The sequence below is a fragment of the Hylobates moloch genome, unplaced genomic scaffold, assembly GCF_009828535.3.
Source record: "Hylobates moloch isolate HMO894 unplaced genomic scaffold, HMol_V3 SCAFFOLD_1, whole genome shotgun sequence".
NCBI classification, from domain to species: domain Eukaryota; kingdom Metazoa; phylum Chordata; class Mammalia; order Primates; family Hylobatidae; genus Hylobates; species Hylobates moloch.
The window spans coordinates 34,356,982-34,376,370 of record NW_026652276.1 but is presented as its reverse complement, the minus strand read 5'-3'; the positions used below and the strand labels follow the sequence as shown (position 1 = coordinate 34,376,370).

Below are 19,389 nucleotides of genomic sequence, written 5' to 3'. Positions count from 1 at the left end.
ATATGTCCCAACTTCACTGACATTGGTAGTGGACACTGTGATGTGCTGCCCAGATACGCGCATGCTCGCTCGCTCTCTCACACACACACACACACACACACACACACCCCACACCTGAAACACTCATTTCCCCAGCTTCCAGGAATGTTGGTGGCTGATGGCTCCCAACTGACTCCCTCTCCAATATTGTCTTCAGCCTCAGGTTATGACCCTTGTATCCACTAGTCCACGCAGGGTCATAAAGGACCATCACCCTGCCTCAATATGGCCTAACTGCAGGACCATCTCAACTCTAAAGAATTAGCTGAGGACTTTCCCGACTACATCCCAGCCCAATTTCTTCCTCTTTCCCAGTCTGTCTGCTTTCCAAGATCAGAATATTGATCTTGGAAAAAGCATTCCCATATGAACTTTTCACACCCTAATCTCAATCTTTGAGTCTATTTCCCCAAGGAACCTGACCTGCAACAACATTCTAAGCCAAAAGCCAAGAAAATCACTTGATTTTCACTTGGACAACCCAACTATTTCTGATGATTTTTTTTTTCTTGCCTGTGCTTCTAATTTGTAGGGCAAGGGAAAAAAGTTCCCTTCAAATTTTTCTGATTCTTAATGTTTTATGAAAATGGAAAACAACCCAGTAACAGCTTACCTCATTTGGTAGATCACCCAGGCATATTATTGAAGCTCCCCACCTCTAACCCTCCCTGCCCCATCCACGTTAACATCCATCTGCAAAGTTAATGGATCTTAAAGAAACTGAACTCTGCCAGGAGCGGTGGCCCACGCCTGTAATCCCAGCACTTTGGGAGGCCGAGGCAGGTGGATCATGAGGTCAGGCGATCAAGACCATCCTGGCTAAGACGGTGAAACCCCATCTCTATTAAAAATACAAAAAATTAGCCAGGCCGTGGTGGCAGGCACCTGTAGTCCCAGCTACTCGGGAGGCTGAGGCAGGAGAATGGCGTGAACACAGGAGGCGGAGCTTGCAGTGAGCTGAGATCGTGCCCCTGCACTCCAGCCTGGGCAACAGAACGAAACTCCATCTCAAAAAAAAAAAACACAACTGAATTCTAATATATGCATTTCCAATAACATACCTAAGTGGGACTGGCTTGTCATTATGGTGTTGGTGATAACTGCCAGGCTATATTTTGTTTTAAACAATCTTTCATATTCATGGTGCGGTACTGACATTTTATGGATTCAGTAAGCTATGGATATTTCCATTTCATGGGTGTTAGAATTGTGTTGAACTGGTATATCACAGAATGCTCACAAATTTTAATCCATCCATATTAAAGTGAAACTGCTATTTCAATATATGCAGAAAACAACATACTGGATATTTTCACCTCTGGGATAAACGTTCAAAAGGAAGAGAACGTCCTGGTTTTAAGATTTTATAAAAGAAATCTATCTCTAGTACCAAATACCATATTGAGATTATAATATTCTTGCAGTCTAAATTTAAGCTGTTGTGTAAACTTTTGCATTGTAAAAAGAAAAGTTCATGTGTGTGTGTGTGACATCAAAGTGTATCATAGATAATCCTAAAACAATATAACAATCATTTAACCCAAAGTCAGTGCCCTTTAAATGGAATATATCTTTTTCATTATTTGGTTATAAAATATACAGAAGGTACTGGGGAAGCAACAATGGAAGAGGCAGAAGCATTCTTGGCCCTCAAGGAGCTTACACTCTACGGAGCAATACTAACATTGAATGAGCAATTACAAGAACAATACAAAAGGAGCTTATATGTGGGAAGCTAACCTCTGAGGCAGGGATGAAATTTAAAACTTTTAATGTCATCCTATGCATTGTTAAGGAAGCAGGGAAAACTCAGGAAATAACTGCATTAAGACATTTGAGCAAGGGTAAAACAGAAGGAGAAAACCTCAGCTCTTGACTTGAAATAGACAACCTATTCAAGATTTCAGGTGCTTTTTTTTTTTTTTTTTGAGACGGAGTCTCGTTCTTGTCCCCTAGGCTGGAGTACAATGGTGCTATCTCAGCTCACTGCAACCTCCGACTCCCAGGTTCAAGTGATTCTCCTGCCTCAGCCTGTCGAGTAGCTGGGATTACAGGCACCTGACACCATGCCCAGCTAATTTTTTTTCACCACTGGCCAGGTGGTCTTGAATCCTGACCTCAGGTGATCCCCCTGCCTCGGCCTCCAAATATGTGATTACAGGCATGACCACCCACCTTCTTTCAGGTGTTTTAAAAGTAATGAAATTTTTTTTATTAATTCTTTTTTTTTTATATATATATATTTATATATTTTATATATATATTTTTATATATATATATATATAGAGAAATAAAAGGAATAAAAATAAATTTCAATTTATATATAATTAATATAAAAAATAATATAAAAAAAATAAAATTATATTTTATATATATATATTTCAGGTATATATATATATGAAATATATATATATAATATATATAAAAGCATGATATGAGACCCAAAAAAATCTCATACCCTACTCAACCAACTAAAAGTGTTTAGGACCTAAACAGGGCAAAAGATTTCAATAGCACTAACAGCTCAAGGAATGTATAGGTTAAACCTTTTGTTTTACATCCAGAAAATCAGAAAACTCGGCTAAACATTGTATATATCAGAAGGTTTTAAAAATAATTTGTAAGATTTAATCTTACCAAAGAACGCTTACTCATTTAAAGACATCTTTATAGCAGCCCTTCATATCATCACTGGAAACTGTTTATTAAAAGGGAGGAGTATGGGATACAGAAATAGCATAAATCAAAATCTCACACTTAATCCTTTAATGTTAATTGGATTTCAGACTGAGTGAAGTCTGACTAAAAATCACAGCAATGGGACAAAGCACTGCTTTGTTTTAAAACTGCACATGTGCTTTCTCCCCTGAGAACCTTTGGTTTAGACTTTTTGTACAGTAAGACATTTCATTAAATATGGTTAGATTTGCAGTCTAAGACCTTAAGTGACACACTCAATGACAACATTCTTATAAATTATAGGCAATTATAAGTCCTCCTTCTGGTTTCTCTTCTGTGCTTCGTAAATATGTACATCTTTTTCAGGATCATAGTGAACCTTTCTCACAGTAAATTGCCTCTCCAGCATTGCTAAGAAGTTGTTATCCCGTTCATAGCGAATTCGGCATGCTAAAAGAATCACAGAGTGATTGCTACAGAGATGTTCCAGTGTTTGAAGAAGATCTGTGAATGTTTCTTCTAAATATATGATATCAGCTCCAAGTATCAGGTCAAATTCTCCAGGAGAAAAACTCCCCAAATTTTGTCCCCAAGTCAGCTCCTTAACAACAGTTTTGGGTTGGATATGAGGAGGTAAGTTGGCTTGAACGTTTGATTTAAGAAATTCTAATGCTACTTTTCGATCCGTGATAGTCACATGAGCACCTACAATGTGGAACAAAGAAAAAGTGATGTGCACATCAGTACAATTCTGTTAGGTAGAGAGGGGGTCAAGTTAAATGTAGTGTCTCTTAAATATTGCATCTGATATGCAGAATATCAGTCATGCCTTTCATGGACAGCTGCAATAGAAAAATGACTCACTGCTCCTTTTGCATTAACTACTGGTAAAAGTGACTCTTGATTTGCCTCTATGACATACCTGCTACTTGCTAAAATTGTGCCTATAAATTGCAGAATTGGCTGGGTGCGGTGGCTCATGCCTTTAATCCCAGCACTTTGGGAGGCCAAAGCGGGAGGATCACCTGAGGTCAGTAGTTGGAGACCAGCCTGGCCAACATGGCCAACTAAAAATACAAAATTAGCCAGGCGTGGTGGCGGGCACCTGTAATCCCAGCTACTCGGGAGGCTGAGGCAGGGGAATCACTTAAACCTGGGAGGCGGAGGTTGCAGTGAGCTGAGATCTAGCCACTGCACTCCAGCCTGGGTGACAAGAGCCAAACTCCATCTCAAAAAAAAAAAAAAGTAGAATTAACCAGTGACACGGCTGATGCTTCTGAATTCTGCCAACAGAGCTGGCCCATACTTTATTCACTGGGTCATTATCTTTAAGTCAGTTGGCCGCAGGGTAAAATGGAATCCAAGAATGAAAAATCTGGGAGCAGGCCAGGTATGGTGGCTCATGCCTGTAATCCCAGCACTTAGGGAGGCTGAGGCGGGAGAAGCCCTTGAGCCCAGGAGTTCAAGACCAGCCTGGGTAACACAGGGAGACTCCATCTCTACAAATAATTTTTTTTTTTAATTAAGCACAGTGCACACCTGTGGTCCTAGGTACTCAGGAGGCGGAGGTGGGATATCATGTGAGCGTGGGAGATCAAGGCTGCAGTGAACTGTTATTGTGCCTGGGCAACAGAGTAACTAACACCCAGTATCAAAAATATATATATATATTTGGGAGCAGACTATTATTGCAAAGATGACAAGATACCAAAAACAGGGAAAGGCTGTTTTGTAAGGTTACCGTTTAAAAAAGAATCATGGAAGAAATAAATTGGCTACTAAGAAATCCCAGTCCACTTCTCCTTAGGCTGTTATGAAGCAGCCAACTTAACATGTTTTACATATATAATTATTGAAAAATTGTAAGCTTAAAAATTAATTTTATTAATGTAGGTTAAAACACTTGTTCTTAATGCTAAGTTTCTACACAGTGTAGGAAAATGAAACTGTTTCTTATGGGTTGTTGATAAAAAGATCCTTTTTTTGAACCAATGTGGGTAAAAGAAGAACTTAAGGTGGCGCAAGCACATAAGGTCAGGTCGGATACACCTCATCTACGTTGTAGGAAAGATATAATATGTGTAATACTCTTTACTTCTGGCCCCAGAAATTCTGAAATTTAAAATTATGTTTCAATCTTTCTTAAAATTCTTTCCTTTTGCATCCTTCTTCAGTTTGTAATCTTCACAGGTAATCTTCCCACAGGATTCCAGACTAGTTGCAGTAAGCACTATTTCAGTGGCAGCTGATACTCAGTGTTTCTTATCTTGACACATAAGTTAGGGCAGTAATTCAATTTGACATTTACAGTCCTAGTATGAGATACTGATGAAAATGCTCAATTTGTTAGATTTTACAAGCCTGAACCTACCACTTTGACCATTCGTTGCTAGACAGTGTGTTGCTCAATGGACAGATTTCAATGACAGTTTTCATCTTTTCTGAAAATAAAAATTGCAGACAGCCAGGCCGAGTAGCTCAACCTGTAATCCGAGCACTTTGGGAGGCCGAGGCAGGAGCATCACTTGAGCCCAGGAGTTCAAGACCAGCCCTGACAACATAGAGAGATCCCATCTCCACAAAAAATAAAAAAATTAGCCAGGCATGGTGGCACTATTCAAGAGGCTGAGGTGGGAAGATCACTGGAGCCCAGAAGGTCAAGGCTGCACTTAAAGAACAACTTTAGGCCAGGCGCGGTGGCTCCAGCCTGTAATCCCAGCACTTTGGGAGGCCGAGGCAGGTGGATCATGAGGTCAAGAGATCAAGACCATCCTGGCCAACATGGTGAAACCCCGTCTCTACTAAAACTACAAAAATTAGCTGGGCATGGTGGCGCGTGCCTGTAGTCCCAGCTACTCAGGAGGCTGAGGCAGGAAAATTGCTTGAACCTAGGAAGTGGAAGTTGCAGTGAGCCGAGATCGCACCACTGCACTCCAGCCTGGCGACAGAGTGAGACTCCGTCTAAAAAAAAAAAAAGAAAGAACAACTTTAACTTAGCACCTAAAGAACAAGTATTTTCACTTACATTACTGTCATACAATTCAGTAATTTTTCAATGATTATATATGCATTAAACACATATAGATTGGCTGCTTCATAACAGCCTAAGGAGAGGTGGACTGGGATTTCTTAATAGCCAATTTCTCTCCTCTATGATTGTTTGTTTGTTTGTTTGTTTTCCAAATATACAGAGAGGGTTTTGCCATGTTGTCCAGGCTGGCCTCCAACCCCTGGGCTCAAGCAATCCACCCGTCTTGGCCTCCCAAAGTGCTGGGATTACAGGCGTGAGCCACTGTACTCAGCCCTATCATTCTTTTTTAAAATTTTAACCTCACGAAACAGGCTTTCCCTATTTTTGGTATTTTGTCATCTGAGCAATGAGCCATGGTCATGCCACTGCACTCCAGCCTGGGCAACAGAGCGAGACCCTATCTCTTAAAAAAAAAAAAAAAATGCAGACAGCCTTTTCCAAGGTTTGAGTTAGAACTGTATCTCTGAATTTCTTAACAGTACACAGAACACTCTGCAGGCAATACTGGAGTGACTGAGTCATCTGCACATCACCTCAGTATTCCTTTTACCAGCTCATACATAAAGGCCTTCTCTAATGCCTGTCCCAGGCATTTCAAAGGCTACTTCTAACCTGGTAGGTATTCCAGAAGTCTGAATAGGATCTTAATGTCAGTTGACCACTCCCTGTAATTCCACACATATCTGAATGACTACCATCAGCCATGGAACAGATACCTACCTCTCCCCTCATACAACTTACATTCAAGTGAGAGATAGGCAGTAAGACGTTTTAAAAAAAAAAAAAAAAAAAAAAAACAGAATATCCGGCTGGGTGCCGTGACTCACACCTGTAATCTCAGCACTTTGGGAGGCCAAGGCGGGTGGATCACCTGAGGTCAGGAGTTCGAGACCAGCCTGGCCAACATGATGAAACCCTGTCTCTACTAAAAATACAAAAAATTAGCCAGGCATGGTGGCAGGCGCCTGTAATCCCAGCTACTCAGGAGGCTGAGGCAGGAGAATCGCCTGAACCCGAGAGGCAGAGGTTGCAGCGAAGATCACCCCACTGCACTCCAGCCTGGGCAACAAGAGCGAAACTCCCATCTCAAAAAAAAAAAAAAAAAAAAAAAAAACAGTGAAACCCAGCAGCAGCATTTCCTTCAGCCCCACTCACAGAGGCACAGACTGGGGACAGCGGAAGGCTGCAGTTAACCTGGCTTGTTTTGAAGCAAAGAAAGGTAGGCGGTCGGTGTCAACCGTACATGAAGATGGTGATAAAATGACTGCCCGTGAGATTTATGCTGGGTAAGGAGGGTGAGACAGTATTTAGTTCAGAAAAGACTAGTGGAAACTGACCCAATGAGACAACACAGTATGCTGTCAATTAGTAATGGGAAAAGAATGTATAAACATGTGTCATCACTTTTTGTTTTAGTTTTATAACACCTTATTTATGCAAACATTCGAGCACATACTATGTACTAGAGATACAAAGATGAGGAAGAAAGTCCTTACCCACAGCTCAAAGTCTCATGCGGGAGAGACACATAAACACAGTTGTGATGCAGCGTGGGAAGAAAAATAATAGAAACATGAGTGTGCGCAGGAAATCACGAGGACACAAAGGAGAAATTCTTCAAGAGGAGCAGAGGTCAAAGAAAAATTCAAAGGAAGGGAAATCTGAGCTTACGCTTAAAAGATGAGGCATGAACCAAGGGAAAGATGTGAAGAAAGGGCATCCAAGGCAGATGGGACAAGCCACAGCAGGATGTGTGTCCCAGGAACTTCATGCACTCCAATCTTGCTGAGAAAAAGTGAGGCTGAAGAGTCAGGCAGGATGAGATAACAAAGCCTTACTAAGACGCCTGGGATTTAGCCTGCAGGCAGGCAGTGGGAAGGCAAAGAAGTGTTCAAGCACAGGTCATGCCATCGATTTTGCATTTTAGATGGACCACTCTGACAGCTATTGAGAAAATAGGTTTAAAAAGTCGAAACAGAGGCAGATAGGCCAGGTGGAAGAGTGATGTGATCATGCAGGCAGGTGACAGATGATGAGCGCTCAAGCCGGGCAGTGGGAGTGGACAGAGAGAGACAGATCCAGGAAATAGTTAAAAGACAGAATCAGTGGGACTCCAAGGGGTAGGGGAGGTAGACGGGAAGTCAAGGAGTTGGGTGGGGGCAGTGACTACTTGGAAGGCGATGCCAACTCAGAATAAAGGAGGAAGAACAAGTTTAGAAAGAAAAGAGTTTGGGTTTAAACAGATACCATTTGAGGTGCTGGGAAATAGCCAGGTATAGATATCCAGCTTTCAGTTAAACACAGAAGCCATAAGTTCAGCTGAGATTTGCACTCGAATTACAGAAAAATCGAAGACAGCATCTTCCTGAGTATTATATTTCAAGACAGTGGTCCCCAGGCTTGGCTAGGCATCAAATCACATGGGAAGCTTTTAAAATTCAGATTCCCTGACCCCATCCCAATTTACAGAATCCTCCTATCTTCAAGATGGGGTGTTTTTTTCGGCCGGGCACGGTGGCTCACGCCTGTAATCCCAGCACTTTGGGAGGCCAAAGTGGGCGGATCACGAGGTCGGGAGATCAAGACCATCCTGGCTAACACAGTGAAACACCGTCTCTACTAAAAATACAAAAAATTAGCCGGGCATGGTGGCGGGCGCCTGTAGTCCCAGCTACTCGGGAGGCTGAGGCAGGAGAATGGCTTGAACCCGGGAGGCGGAGCTTGCAGTGAGCCGAGATTGCGCCACTGCAATCCAGCCTGGGCGACAGAGCGAGACTCCATCTCAAAAAAAAAAAAAAAAAAAAAGATTGGGTGTTTTTATTCTATGGATACAGCAGTTCCCTCTTATCTGCAAGAGATACGTTCCAAGACCCCCAGTGGATGCCTGAAACCACAGATAGTAACAAACCCTGTATATAAGATGCTTTTTCCGATATGTATATACCTATGGTAAAGTTTAATTTCTACATTAGGCACAGTAAGAGATAAACAATAAATAATAAAACAGCATAATTATAACAATATACCATAATAAAAGTTATGGGTGGATCACAAGGTCAGGAGTTCAAGATCAGCCTGGCCAAGATGGTAAAACCCCATCTCTATTAAAAATACAAAAAAAAATTAGCCTGGTGCAGTGGCAGGTGCCTGTAATCCCAGCTACTCGAGAGGCTGAGGCAGGAGAATTACTTGAACCCGGAGGCGGGGCAGAGATTGAAGTGAGCCAAGATCGCACCACTGCACTCTAGCCTGGGTGACAGAGTGAGACTCTGTCTCAGAAACAACAACAACAACAAAAGGTATTTGAATGTGGTCTCTCTCTCTCTAAAAAATATCTTATCATACTCTAGTCACCTGTTTTCAGACCAAGGCTGACAGTGGGTAACTGAAGCCGGGGAAAGTGATCACAGGTGAGGAGGGACTACTATAGTTCCAAGTAGCATAAAGACCAGGGAGATTTTCCAACTAAGAACGAGGGTTTGAGTGTCAGATTGGATTCAAATTCCAAGCACAATCCATTAGCTTTGTGACCTCAGGCAAGTTACTTACCCTCCAAGAAGCCTCCCTTTCACCACTGGAAGGGCGCTGTAAGTAGGTAAGGCCTACTTACCATGCAGGGTCACTGTGGGAATGAAAGGGTGTACAATGCACAGTCCTCAGAACACAGGAACTACTCAGGAATTAGCAGCTGGTTTTTAACAGCAACTCTCATCACCCTATATTAATATCTACATAGCACCGTTTTTGGTTTTTTTTTAATCTTCTTTCTTTACCTCTACCCACTAAGCTCAGAACGTAAGCTTCCGGAGAAACCTGCCAACCTGTTTACTGCTCCATCCACAGTGGACCTCCAGGCTTGTGGTGGGTTCTCCCCAAATTCAGGAATAAATGACTAAGGTTACAAAAAGGGAATATACTTTAAAAAGAATAATAATTAATCTCTTCCTGACATTTCAAAATCACTACCTGTTTTAGTACTCACTGATTCTATTTTGAAGAGACAAACATTTTCTTACCCTCAGGCTCCAACAGCAAAACTTCTCCAACCTAATACTTTGAAGCGACTACAAATAGTGAGTATGAAAATCATACAGTAGCAGAGAAATGCTTATGACATAATGTGAAAACATCATTTGTATAGGTGTGTGTATACAGATACACAAAACACACACACACATGCAGACATATATATTTACATATATATAATCATAATTACAACTACGATTAAAAATACAGATGGAAACAAAACATACAAAAATGCTAATGGTAACTATGTTGCAGAGTCATGAATAATTAGAATCATTGCTGAGTTTTTTTCCCTCTTCTTTAAGCTTATTTTTGTAATAGTTACATCAGTTTTATAACAAAAGTATTAATTTTCATAACTTTAAAAATTATCTGTCTCTGCTGCTTGAATCAGAATAAATTTCCATGATTTTCAAAAAGTCTTCAATATAGTTTGTTCATCTCTTATTCCAGAATTATTTGAATGCATACTGAGTGGCACGTGCTATCCAAGGGCCAAGGACACACAATGAAACATGGTCCCTTTCCTCAGGAGCCTTGGCCTGCCAGGAGAGACGGACACATGAAACACCTGCCTACAATGAAATGTGACAGACTTGGGATAGAGGTGGGAGTATTCCAAGTGCTATGGGGAAAAGAAGGCAGAAATTAACCCTTTGCAGTGAGGCAGGAAAGGACTCTACAAGGCCACAGTGTAACTTGGGCATGAAGCATGCTTTGCTATGTGGTGGTATCTGAAATATCTTATTCTGACTTTCCCAACCCCAGAGATCCAGATTGCTAGATCAGAAAAAGCAGTACTCAAGAGAGTAATCAACACTCGTGGAGCACTTCCTTTGTGTCACTCAATGAACCAGCAGATGTTATACACACAATCTCATTGGTTCCTCACTGTGGAGTAAATATTACTATTATGCACAATGTGCAGATGGGGTAATCAATGTTTAAAGGTTAATCAACTTGCCCAAGGTCACACGACTAGTAAGAATGAAAAGAAATCTCAAAACCAAGTATAACTAAGCCTATGCACTTTGCTACACTAACATGTCTATACACCAGCCAAGAAAGTTTTCCATGAAGCCCTGGTTCTCAGGAGGAAACAGAGAAACCTCACTTCCCCTTATAGTAACTCTTATATCAGCAGAGAGAGAAGCTGGTGTTACAGAAAAAAAATAAAACAGGCCGGGCATGGTGGCTCACTCCTGTAATCCCAGCACTTTGGGAGGCCAAGGTTGGCAGATCACTTGAGGTCAGGAGTTCGAGACCAGCCTGGCCAACATGGTAAAACCCCATCTCTACCAAAAATAAAAAATTAGCTGGGCGTGGTGACACATGCCTGTAGTCCCAGCTACTTGGGAAGCTAAGGCAGGAGAATTGCTGAAACCCGGGAGGTGGAGGTTGCAATGAGCCGAGATCATGCTACTGCACCCCAGCCTGGGCAACAGAGTGAGACTCCATCTCAAAAAATAATAAAATAAATAAAATAATAAAATAAATAAAATAAAATAAAATAACTGTGTCTAACAAGCCTGGTTTTGAGTCCCAGATCTCCAGTGGTCAAGACTTCAGAAAGTAGCTTAATCTCCCAGAATCCCAGCTTTGTTTGAAAAATGAAAATGAAAAATAATACCTAACATACACGGGAATGTTATAAGGCTCACCTGAAAAGAATAAAAGGCAGTGTACCAGCAAGGGCTTTATCGATGACTTAAGTGCTGTGGTTGAAGATGGATGGAAACCTCTGTCAATTTACACAGACTTTTAACCACCACCCCTGCCCATGCTCCCTATCGAATTTTGGAAAGCAACAGCTAAGCAGAAAAAGGAATAGTGAAAAAGAATTGAGTTTCTGGAAAACAGGCAGAACAAAAGAGAGACTTTAGCTGGTCCTCAAATATCTGTAGACAATGTGATGGGTTTAGAATACTCTGGAATCCTGGATCCTTCCTACCCGAGTGTGGTCTGAGAACCAGTAGTGTCGGCATCACTACTGACATTTCTACTGCTTGTTAGAAATGCAGGTTCCCAGGCCCCCGTCCAGCCCTGCCAAATCAGAATCTGCATTTTAACAAGAGCACCAGGTGACAATACGGAAGTGATAAATATTATACATGGTATCTTGAAAGCTGGTCTACCCTTATGATTAGATAGCTTGAACTATATATGTCAGAAGTTACAGAAATGAGTCAACAGTCAATAATAAAAATAACAATGAAGCCTAAAAATGGTCTAGCTCCAAGCCTCAATTAATGTGTGTATACCAAATTTTAAAATGACAAACCTTGATATCAAGTCAGAACTGTATACTGTTCATACAATTTTAAAAATAAGAAGTCAGCACAAACTATAGTGGGGGCTAGCCCTCCCTACAAGAGAAAAACCAGCAAAGTTTCCTCAGCAATGAAGAAAAGACTATCTGCTCTATCTCCCTCACAGGGTTAAATCAGATAGTGTACGGGAAAGAAAGCCCCTGAATGTGAAAAAAACTCTATACGTGGGTAAGATTATTCTCCTTGAATCAACTCACTTTAAGATCGTATTACTGGCATCACAGAATTGAAGGATGCAGAGCAATCTCCCATGGGAAGTATAAATAACAGAGTGTGTGTGTGTGTGTGAGAGAGAGACAGAAATTAGAGAGAGAGAGAAATTAGCCCGTTAGCCTCACTGGAGTTAAGAGCCCCAGCAGCTGGCCCACAACTCATAAGTATAAGCAAAAGATAATAACCCAGTAAGGGGAAAACCCACAATGGGTTTTGTGCTAAGAAAACAGCAAATGCACCTCTCAATGAGTTCTGCTCACTAAGGAGTCAACGCATGACACTCACCCAGCAGGGCAGCCACTATGCCCACCAGCCCCGTGCCAGCACCCAGCTCCACGGCAGAGCGGCCCCTGAGCTCCACAGCTCCCATCTCCAGATACGTGGAAAGAACGATGGCCTGAGTGAAAACACAGTGTGATGACGATTAAGGTCAACATGTGCTTGAGTAGCTGCAGGGTTTCAGGTCAGCTACACACACCCCTCTCCCACTTCCAGGTTCAATTCCCAGCTTAACAACACACACAGGAACTTAGCTGGTGCAGCAAGGTAACCTCCCCCTTAGAGCAAGCACAGGGTCCCACAGCAGTGCCCAGAGATGATGCCCACACTAAATGGGGTCCTGCTGGATCTGGAAAGCTTAATTTTTTTTTTTTTTTTGAGACAGTCCATCCGTCACCCAGGCTGGAGTGCAGTGGCACAATCTCGGCTCACTGCAACCTCCACCTCCCAAGCTCAAGCGATTCTCCCACCTCAGCACCCCCAGTAACTGGGACACAGGCATGCACCACCACACCCAGCTAATTTTTGTAGTTTTTTTGGTAGAGATGAGGTTTCGCCACGTTGGCCAAGCTGGTCTTGAACTCCTGAGCTCCTGCATCAGCTTCCCAAAGTGCTAGGATTATAGGCGTGAGCTACCACACCCAGCCTGGAAAGCTTAACTTTTTACTGTGTCACGGCACTTTTATGCTTGAAGTTTACACAACTATTCTGCAAGAACTGACATGAACAATTTCTATCATTTTGTTTAAGAGAATGCCCAGTTCCTAAACCAAACTCAAGTCAGCAAAGCCACAACTTCACCCATGGGGAAAAAGCAACATGGCCGGGCGTGGTGGCTTACGCCTGTAATCCCAGCACTCTGGGAGGCCGAGGCGGGTGGATCACGAGGTCAGGAGATCAAGACCTTCCTGGCTAACGCAGTGAAACCCCGTCTCTACTAAAAATACAAAAAATTAGCCAGGCGTGGTGGTGGGCACCTGCAGTCCCAGCTACTCGGGAGGCTGAGGCAGGAGAATGGCATGAACTCAGAAGGCGGAGCTTGCAGTGAGCCGAGATCGTGCCACAGCACTCCAGCCTGGGCGACAGAGCGAGACTCTGTCACAAAAAAAAAAAAAAAAAAAAGCAACACATTGCCCAAGGGTCTCTGAACTGCATTACCCACGGTCATCGCCCCACAGGGGCCCTCACCATACATTTTGGGCATCAGAAGGTAAGTTTTGGCCAAAGTTTTGGATACTTGATGTGTGGTTTTAGCATTTGCTTATGACCCTACAGAAAGAAGTGTATAAAGCTAACATAACTTGTTACTATAATTTATTTCTCACAGCCACATACTGTGAGTATAATTGGCAATTCCTCTTCTGGGTGAGCATTTACGAGTCTTCCCATTTCTCATTATTATTATTATTATTTTTTTTTTTTTGAGATGTAGTCTCACTCTGTCACCCAGGATGTAGCGCAGTGGCGCAATCCCAGCTCCCTGCAACCTCTGCTTCCCAGGTTCAAGCGATTCTCCTGCCTCAGCCTTCCGAGTAGCTAGGACTACAGGTGTGCGCCACCACGACTAATTTTTGTATTTTCAGTAGAGATGGAGTTTCGCCATGTTGGCTAGGCTGGTTTCGAACTTCTGACTTCAAGTGATCCGCCCACCTCAGCCTCCCAAACTGCTGGGATTACAGGTGTGAACCACCACACCAGGCCTATATCTTTATTATTACCAGAGTAATTTTCATGTAGTTACCTGGACTGGATTCCTAGAAGTGGTATTACTACATTAGAATATATTGAGATTTTTATTCCTACGTGTTTAACATCCCTAACAATGTTAAAACTGTCAAACTGGCCGGGCGCGGTGGCTCACGCTTGTAATCCCAGCACTTTGGGAGGCCGAGGCGGGCGGATCACGAGGTCAGGAGATCGAGACCAGAGTGAAACCCCGTCTCTACTAAAAATACAAAAAATTAGCCGGGCGTGGTGGCGGGCGCCTGTAGTCCCAGCTACTCGGAGAGGCTGAGGCAGGAGAATGGCGTGACCCCGGGAGGCGGAGCTTGCAGTGAGCCGAGATTGCGCCACTGCACTCCAGCCTGGGCGACCGAGCAAGACTCCGTCTCAAAAAAAAAAAAAAAAAAAAAAAAAAACTGTCAAACTGTATTTATGCCAATCATGCATTCAACATTGAGTTCCCACTGAGTCCTAGGTGTGGGGCTAGATGCTGAGGGCTCAAGTCAGAACAGGGCTGGGAGAGGAAGAAGTTAAAAAGCAGTTACAATTTTTTAACAATTACAACTATGGAAAACTTAAAGAAAACACATAATCTTCATTTTGGGCTCTGCCACTTTACAATACTCTGTGGAATAAAGAGACTAACTCGGCCGGGCTCGGTGGCTCACGCCTGTAATCCCAGCACTTTGGGAGGCTGAGGCAGGTGGATCACTTGAGGTCAGGAGTTCCTGACCAGCCTGGCCAACATGTCGAAACCCCATCTCTACCAAAAAATACAAAAATTAACCAGGTGTGGTGGCGTGCACCTGTAGCCCCAGCTACTCCAGAGGCTGAGGTGGGAGAATCGCTTGAACCCAGGAAGCGGAGGCTGCAGTGAGCCAGGATCGCACCACTGCACTCCAGCCTGGGCAACAGAACGAGACTATGTCTCAAAAAAAAAAAAAAAAAAGACTAACTCGTGTCCAAAGCAGTTGGGGGCTTTCCTTCCTATCCTCTGCGGCAAGTCATTAACTTTCTTCAGCTTTCATTTACACCTTTAAAATGTAATCTATGTGGAGGGACAAGAGGAGTGACTAAGGGATACGGCTTTGAGAGTGGCAGTGATAGTAAAACTGTTTTAAAATTGAAGCGGTAATAGTTGCACTACTCTGTGAATATACTGTATTTTTAAAACCGCACTGAATTGTGCACTTTAAATAGGTGAAGTGTATGGTATGTGAATTATATCTCAATAAAGCTGTTCTAAAAAAAATAAAAAATAAAAGCCAGTCTTACAAGTGCGGACGTTTTCAGAGGTCCCCCAGGGCTTACTTACCGCATCCCAAACCACCGCTGCGACTCCCAGGTGTCTCCAGTTCTGCCGGATCTGGATCGTGTGGTTTGCAAAGGAAAAAGTTGCAAGAGGCTTGTGGAATTTCTGCAACCCAAATTCCGTTGTCTCCTCATAGGGCACGAGGGCCATCCCGCCTGCACCCCGCCCTCTGCTCAGACCTGCCGTGCAAAAGAATCCTGGGTGACGCCCTGGCCAAAAGATACATTATCTGTTCTTAACTAACTCCAAATGCTTTTACGGTTGTTTACGAGTTCAAAAGAAAAAAACAGGTGGAGGAAGCCTTTGTCCAATTTCTTTTGCATGGCTCTTCCGAATCTGAGTGAGATTTGGCTCGGAACTTGGGTCAACGGATGTGTTTGGGGAAGAAAAAAAAGAAGTCCAGAACATTCCAACTTCCGCAGAATACCCTATACACTGCACTGCTACCACTTGGTGAATTCAGAACTACACAAGCGGCGGAAGCGGCGGTGATCGCCCAGGGCCCCAGGGCAGCGCGGAAAGCACCGCTTCCAACCCAGACCCGGGCGCCCGGACTGCAGCTGCAGCCAGCCGGGCGGGCCGGATTCTTTCGTTACGGTTTCGCTACCCACCTCCCCTCCTCCATCGGCTGCTTCAATAGTGATAACAATGGGACCGAACCTGCCCTTAGACTGGGTGTTAGCGGTTTGATAAACCAGAAATACACGGTCGCCGCAGTTCCGTCTCCCCGACCCTGGAAGTGAGCGACACTGCGGGCCTCCAAGCGGCTCGCGGGGACAGCGGGGACTCGGAGGCCTCCCCGAAGTCCCCCTATAGCTGCCCCCCACTCACCCCTCTGCCGGGACAACCAGTGCGCCCTTCCTGCCCGCGGGCCCCGGAGCTGCGGCAACGCTCCAGGGGTGAGAGGGAGACCAGGCGAGGGGGTCACAGGGCCTCTCAGGATCCCCAGGCCATGAGGGGCGCCGTGAGCTGCCCGGCGGAGCACCCAGGGTTTGCCCAGGCTGGGCTGAGGCGCCGCCACGCCGGTACTTACGGCTCGGGAGGCGGTCCCGCGTGGGGCGCGCGCTCCGCTTTCCCCGCCCCGGGCTGGCTGCGAAAACCGCCGGCCTTAAAGAGCCCGGGGGAGGCGGGCGGGCGGCCACGGCCCGGAGCCACGCATTTCCGGTCTCCCGGCACCCCGCCTCCGGCAAGTGCCCCCGAAGCTCAGGGCGAGGGCGGGGCCAGGCCGTGGCGCGGTGGAGGAGTGACGTTGCGGGAGGGGGGACCGGGGCTTTCCCTCGTGCTTTCCCAAGGTACCCGGAAGACCTAATCCGTTTCCCCGGCCGCCAAGGGAGGCGCTGTGGGGGCAGGAGCAAGAGTGAGATACGGGTGCCCAGCTGCCGCGGGTGCGCCGGGAGAGCATGGGGTGCCCCGGGCTCTCCTAGCGGGAGAGAAAAGCCACCCACCTGGCGCTGAATGTGCCCCTCGACCTTTTCTATCATGTGCTCCGCCGCTCTCTGCCTCTGACTTTCTCGCTTGCGCGTTGTGCCTGTTTTTTAAAGGTGGCGCGTTAGCGGATGATGGAGACAGCGCGCTCCGAAGAATGCGTGGTCACTCTCGTCCCCGCGTCTCCACGGTGGGGTCAGAAGCGGCGTAATAGCCCGCTTGGCGGCAATCGAGTGGAAAAGTCACAAAACCCTTTTCAACTAAAGCGCAGTGGGGGAAGTGAACACATGGCGCCCGAGTCCAAGTTTTTAAAGTGGGTCGGGGGGCGCGGCGGGCTCCGGCTACAGTCGGAAGCGCGGAGCTCTGGGCGCGCGCTTGGCTCCAGCCCGGGCCCCAGGCGGCGCTGCAGACTCCAGTGCCCCAGTCTCCCTCCTCCCGATGCCGAGGCGCACCTGCCCGTGAGAACCCACGCTGGACGTGGAAGGTGCCGAGGGCCTGGCACCCTGGCCGCAGGCCCTAGCAGAGCGCGCGGCTGGAGTGGGTCCCCTTGAGTGGGACCGTGCGGGGACCGGCATCCTCCCGGGGCAGGCTTCCTTTTCCTCCTGGGCTCCCTAGCCTGACGCCGCCCGCTGCGCTCTCAGCGCGGCTGCACGTTAGAACCAGCTGGGGTAAACCTCCCTTACCAGTCCCCGGCCCGGAGAGCCGGCCATGGGAGGGGGCCCGAGCGCTGATTTTTTGTTTGGCTTTTTGCTTTTGTTTTTTTTGAGACGGAGTCTCTCTCTGTCGCCCAGGCTGGAGTGCAGTGGCGTGATCTCGGCTCACTGCAGCCTCCACCTCCCGGGTTCAAGCAGTTCTCCTGCCTCAGCCTCCAAAGTAGCTGGAATTACAGGCGCCCGCCACCACACCCGGCTTTTTTTGTGCTTTTAGTAGAGATGGGGTTTCACCATGTTGGCCAGGCTGGCCTTAAACTCCTGATCTCCGGTGATCCACTCATCTCGGCCTCCCAAAATGCTGGGATTACAGGTGTGAACCACTGCCACCATCCCCACCCCTACCGCCCGAGCGCTGATTTTTTTTTTTATTCAGAGTTTCGCTCTTGTCACCCAGGCTGGAGTGCAATGGCGTGATCTCGGCTCACTGCAACCTCCGCCTCCCAGGTTCAAGCTATTCTCCTGCCTCAGCCTCCCGAGTAGCTTGGATTACAGGCACCTGCCACCACGACTGGCTAATTTTTGTATTTTTTGTAGAGACGGGGGTTTCACCACGTTGGCCAGGCTGGTCTCGAACTCATAACTAAAGGTGATCCACCCGCCGCGGCCGGCTTCCCAGATTTTTTGAGAGAGTCTTTCTGTCGCCAGGTGAACATGGTGATGGCACTCTTCGTTCACCCACGAGTAGCTGGGACTACAGGCGCCCGCCACCACGCCCGGCTAAATTTTTGTATTTTTTAGTAGAGTCGGGGTTTCACCGTGGTCTCGATCTCCTGACCTCATTATCCGCCCGCCTCGGCCTCCCAAGGTGCTGGGATTACAAGCGTGAGCCACCGCGCCCGGCCAGCGCTGATATTTTTAAGAGCTCCAAGACTCCGTCTCAAAAAAAAAAAAAAAAAAAGAGCTCCCGGGGGCCCCCGAGCCTGCTTCCCGCGGCGGGAGCCTGGCGGGGGCCTGAACCTCCCTCTCCTGGCCTCTTCCGTCCTGTAGGCGGCGTCCCCGGCCTCCAGATTAATCTTCCATCGGAAGGCTGGGGCCTGCGGCTTAGAGGGTAACTTCAGGGAACTTGGAAGACCACCAGTGAGGGTCTTTTACCTCCTTTTTCGTTTTCTTTTTTGGTCCTCTCGCTTTCTCTCTTAGTATTTCCTTTCTCTCTTACCTCCTGCACTTGGTGTTGTTTCTGCCTCTCAGCTTTCCCTTTATCGAAGACCTCTCTTTCTTGCCCTTATTTTCTCTCTGTCCCTTTTTGCAGGAAGAACCAGCATTGGGCACAAGAAAGAATATGTATGTGCTTTGGGGCCAGACAAATATGGAAAATTTAAATTCTTCCTCTGACTCTTTAAGTGGGATGACTTTGAGAAATTACTAAACCTCCCTAGATCCCAGACTGCTCATCCCTGAGCCTGGCCTGGAGCCTTGGGCCCCGTCTGTTTTTTCTCCCTGTTCTCCATCCTTTCTGCTGAAATCAAGCATATGACCTCAAAAAACAAAGCAAAACCTTCCCCACCTCTCCAGCACTCTAACATGGAACATGTGCCACATTATATTTACTTATGAGTTTTCTAGGAAGGTGTCATTTACTTTTTCTCAACCATCTTGTCCTCCCAATGTTCTAAGCCATAT

At 45.8% G+C, this 19,389-nt stretch overlaps 1 protein-coding gene across 10 annotated transcripts in view; it reads right to left on the bottom strand.

The window, feature by feature from the left end:
- Nucleotides 1–17,337, bottom strand: part of METTL21A (methyltransferase 21A, HSPA lysine) — a 46,188-nt gene extending 28,851 nt beyond the window's left edge. Inside the window, exons 1-5 of one of the 10 annotated variants that reach the window (XR_009213608.1) lie at nucleotides 16,665–16,806; nucleotides 15,635–15,810; nucleotides 12,604–12,715; nucleotides 9,299–9,371; nucleotides 3,360–3,423 (exon numbers count right to left, since the gene is read on the bottom strand). Coding sequence is in view for 9 of the 10 variants with exons in the window: in XM_032754751.2 (XP_032610642.1) it covers nucleotides 3,026–3,423; nucleotides 12,604–12,715; nucleotides 15,635–15,781 (657 nt within the window). In the remaining variant the exon portion in view is untranslated. Of the gene's footprint in view, nucleotides 1–2,722; nucleotides 3,424–9,298; nucleotides 9,372–12,603; nucleotides 12,716–15,634; nucleotides 15,811–16,291; nucleotides 16,399–16,462; nucleotides 16,807–17,076 lie in introns of those variants that run through there. The other 9 variants (XM_032754751.2, XM_032754749.2, XM_032754748.2 and 6 more) reach the window with 9 other exon arrangements.
- Between the last annotated feature and the right edge of the window lie 2,052 nt (nucleotides 17,338–19,389).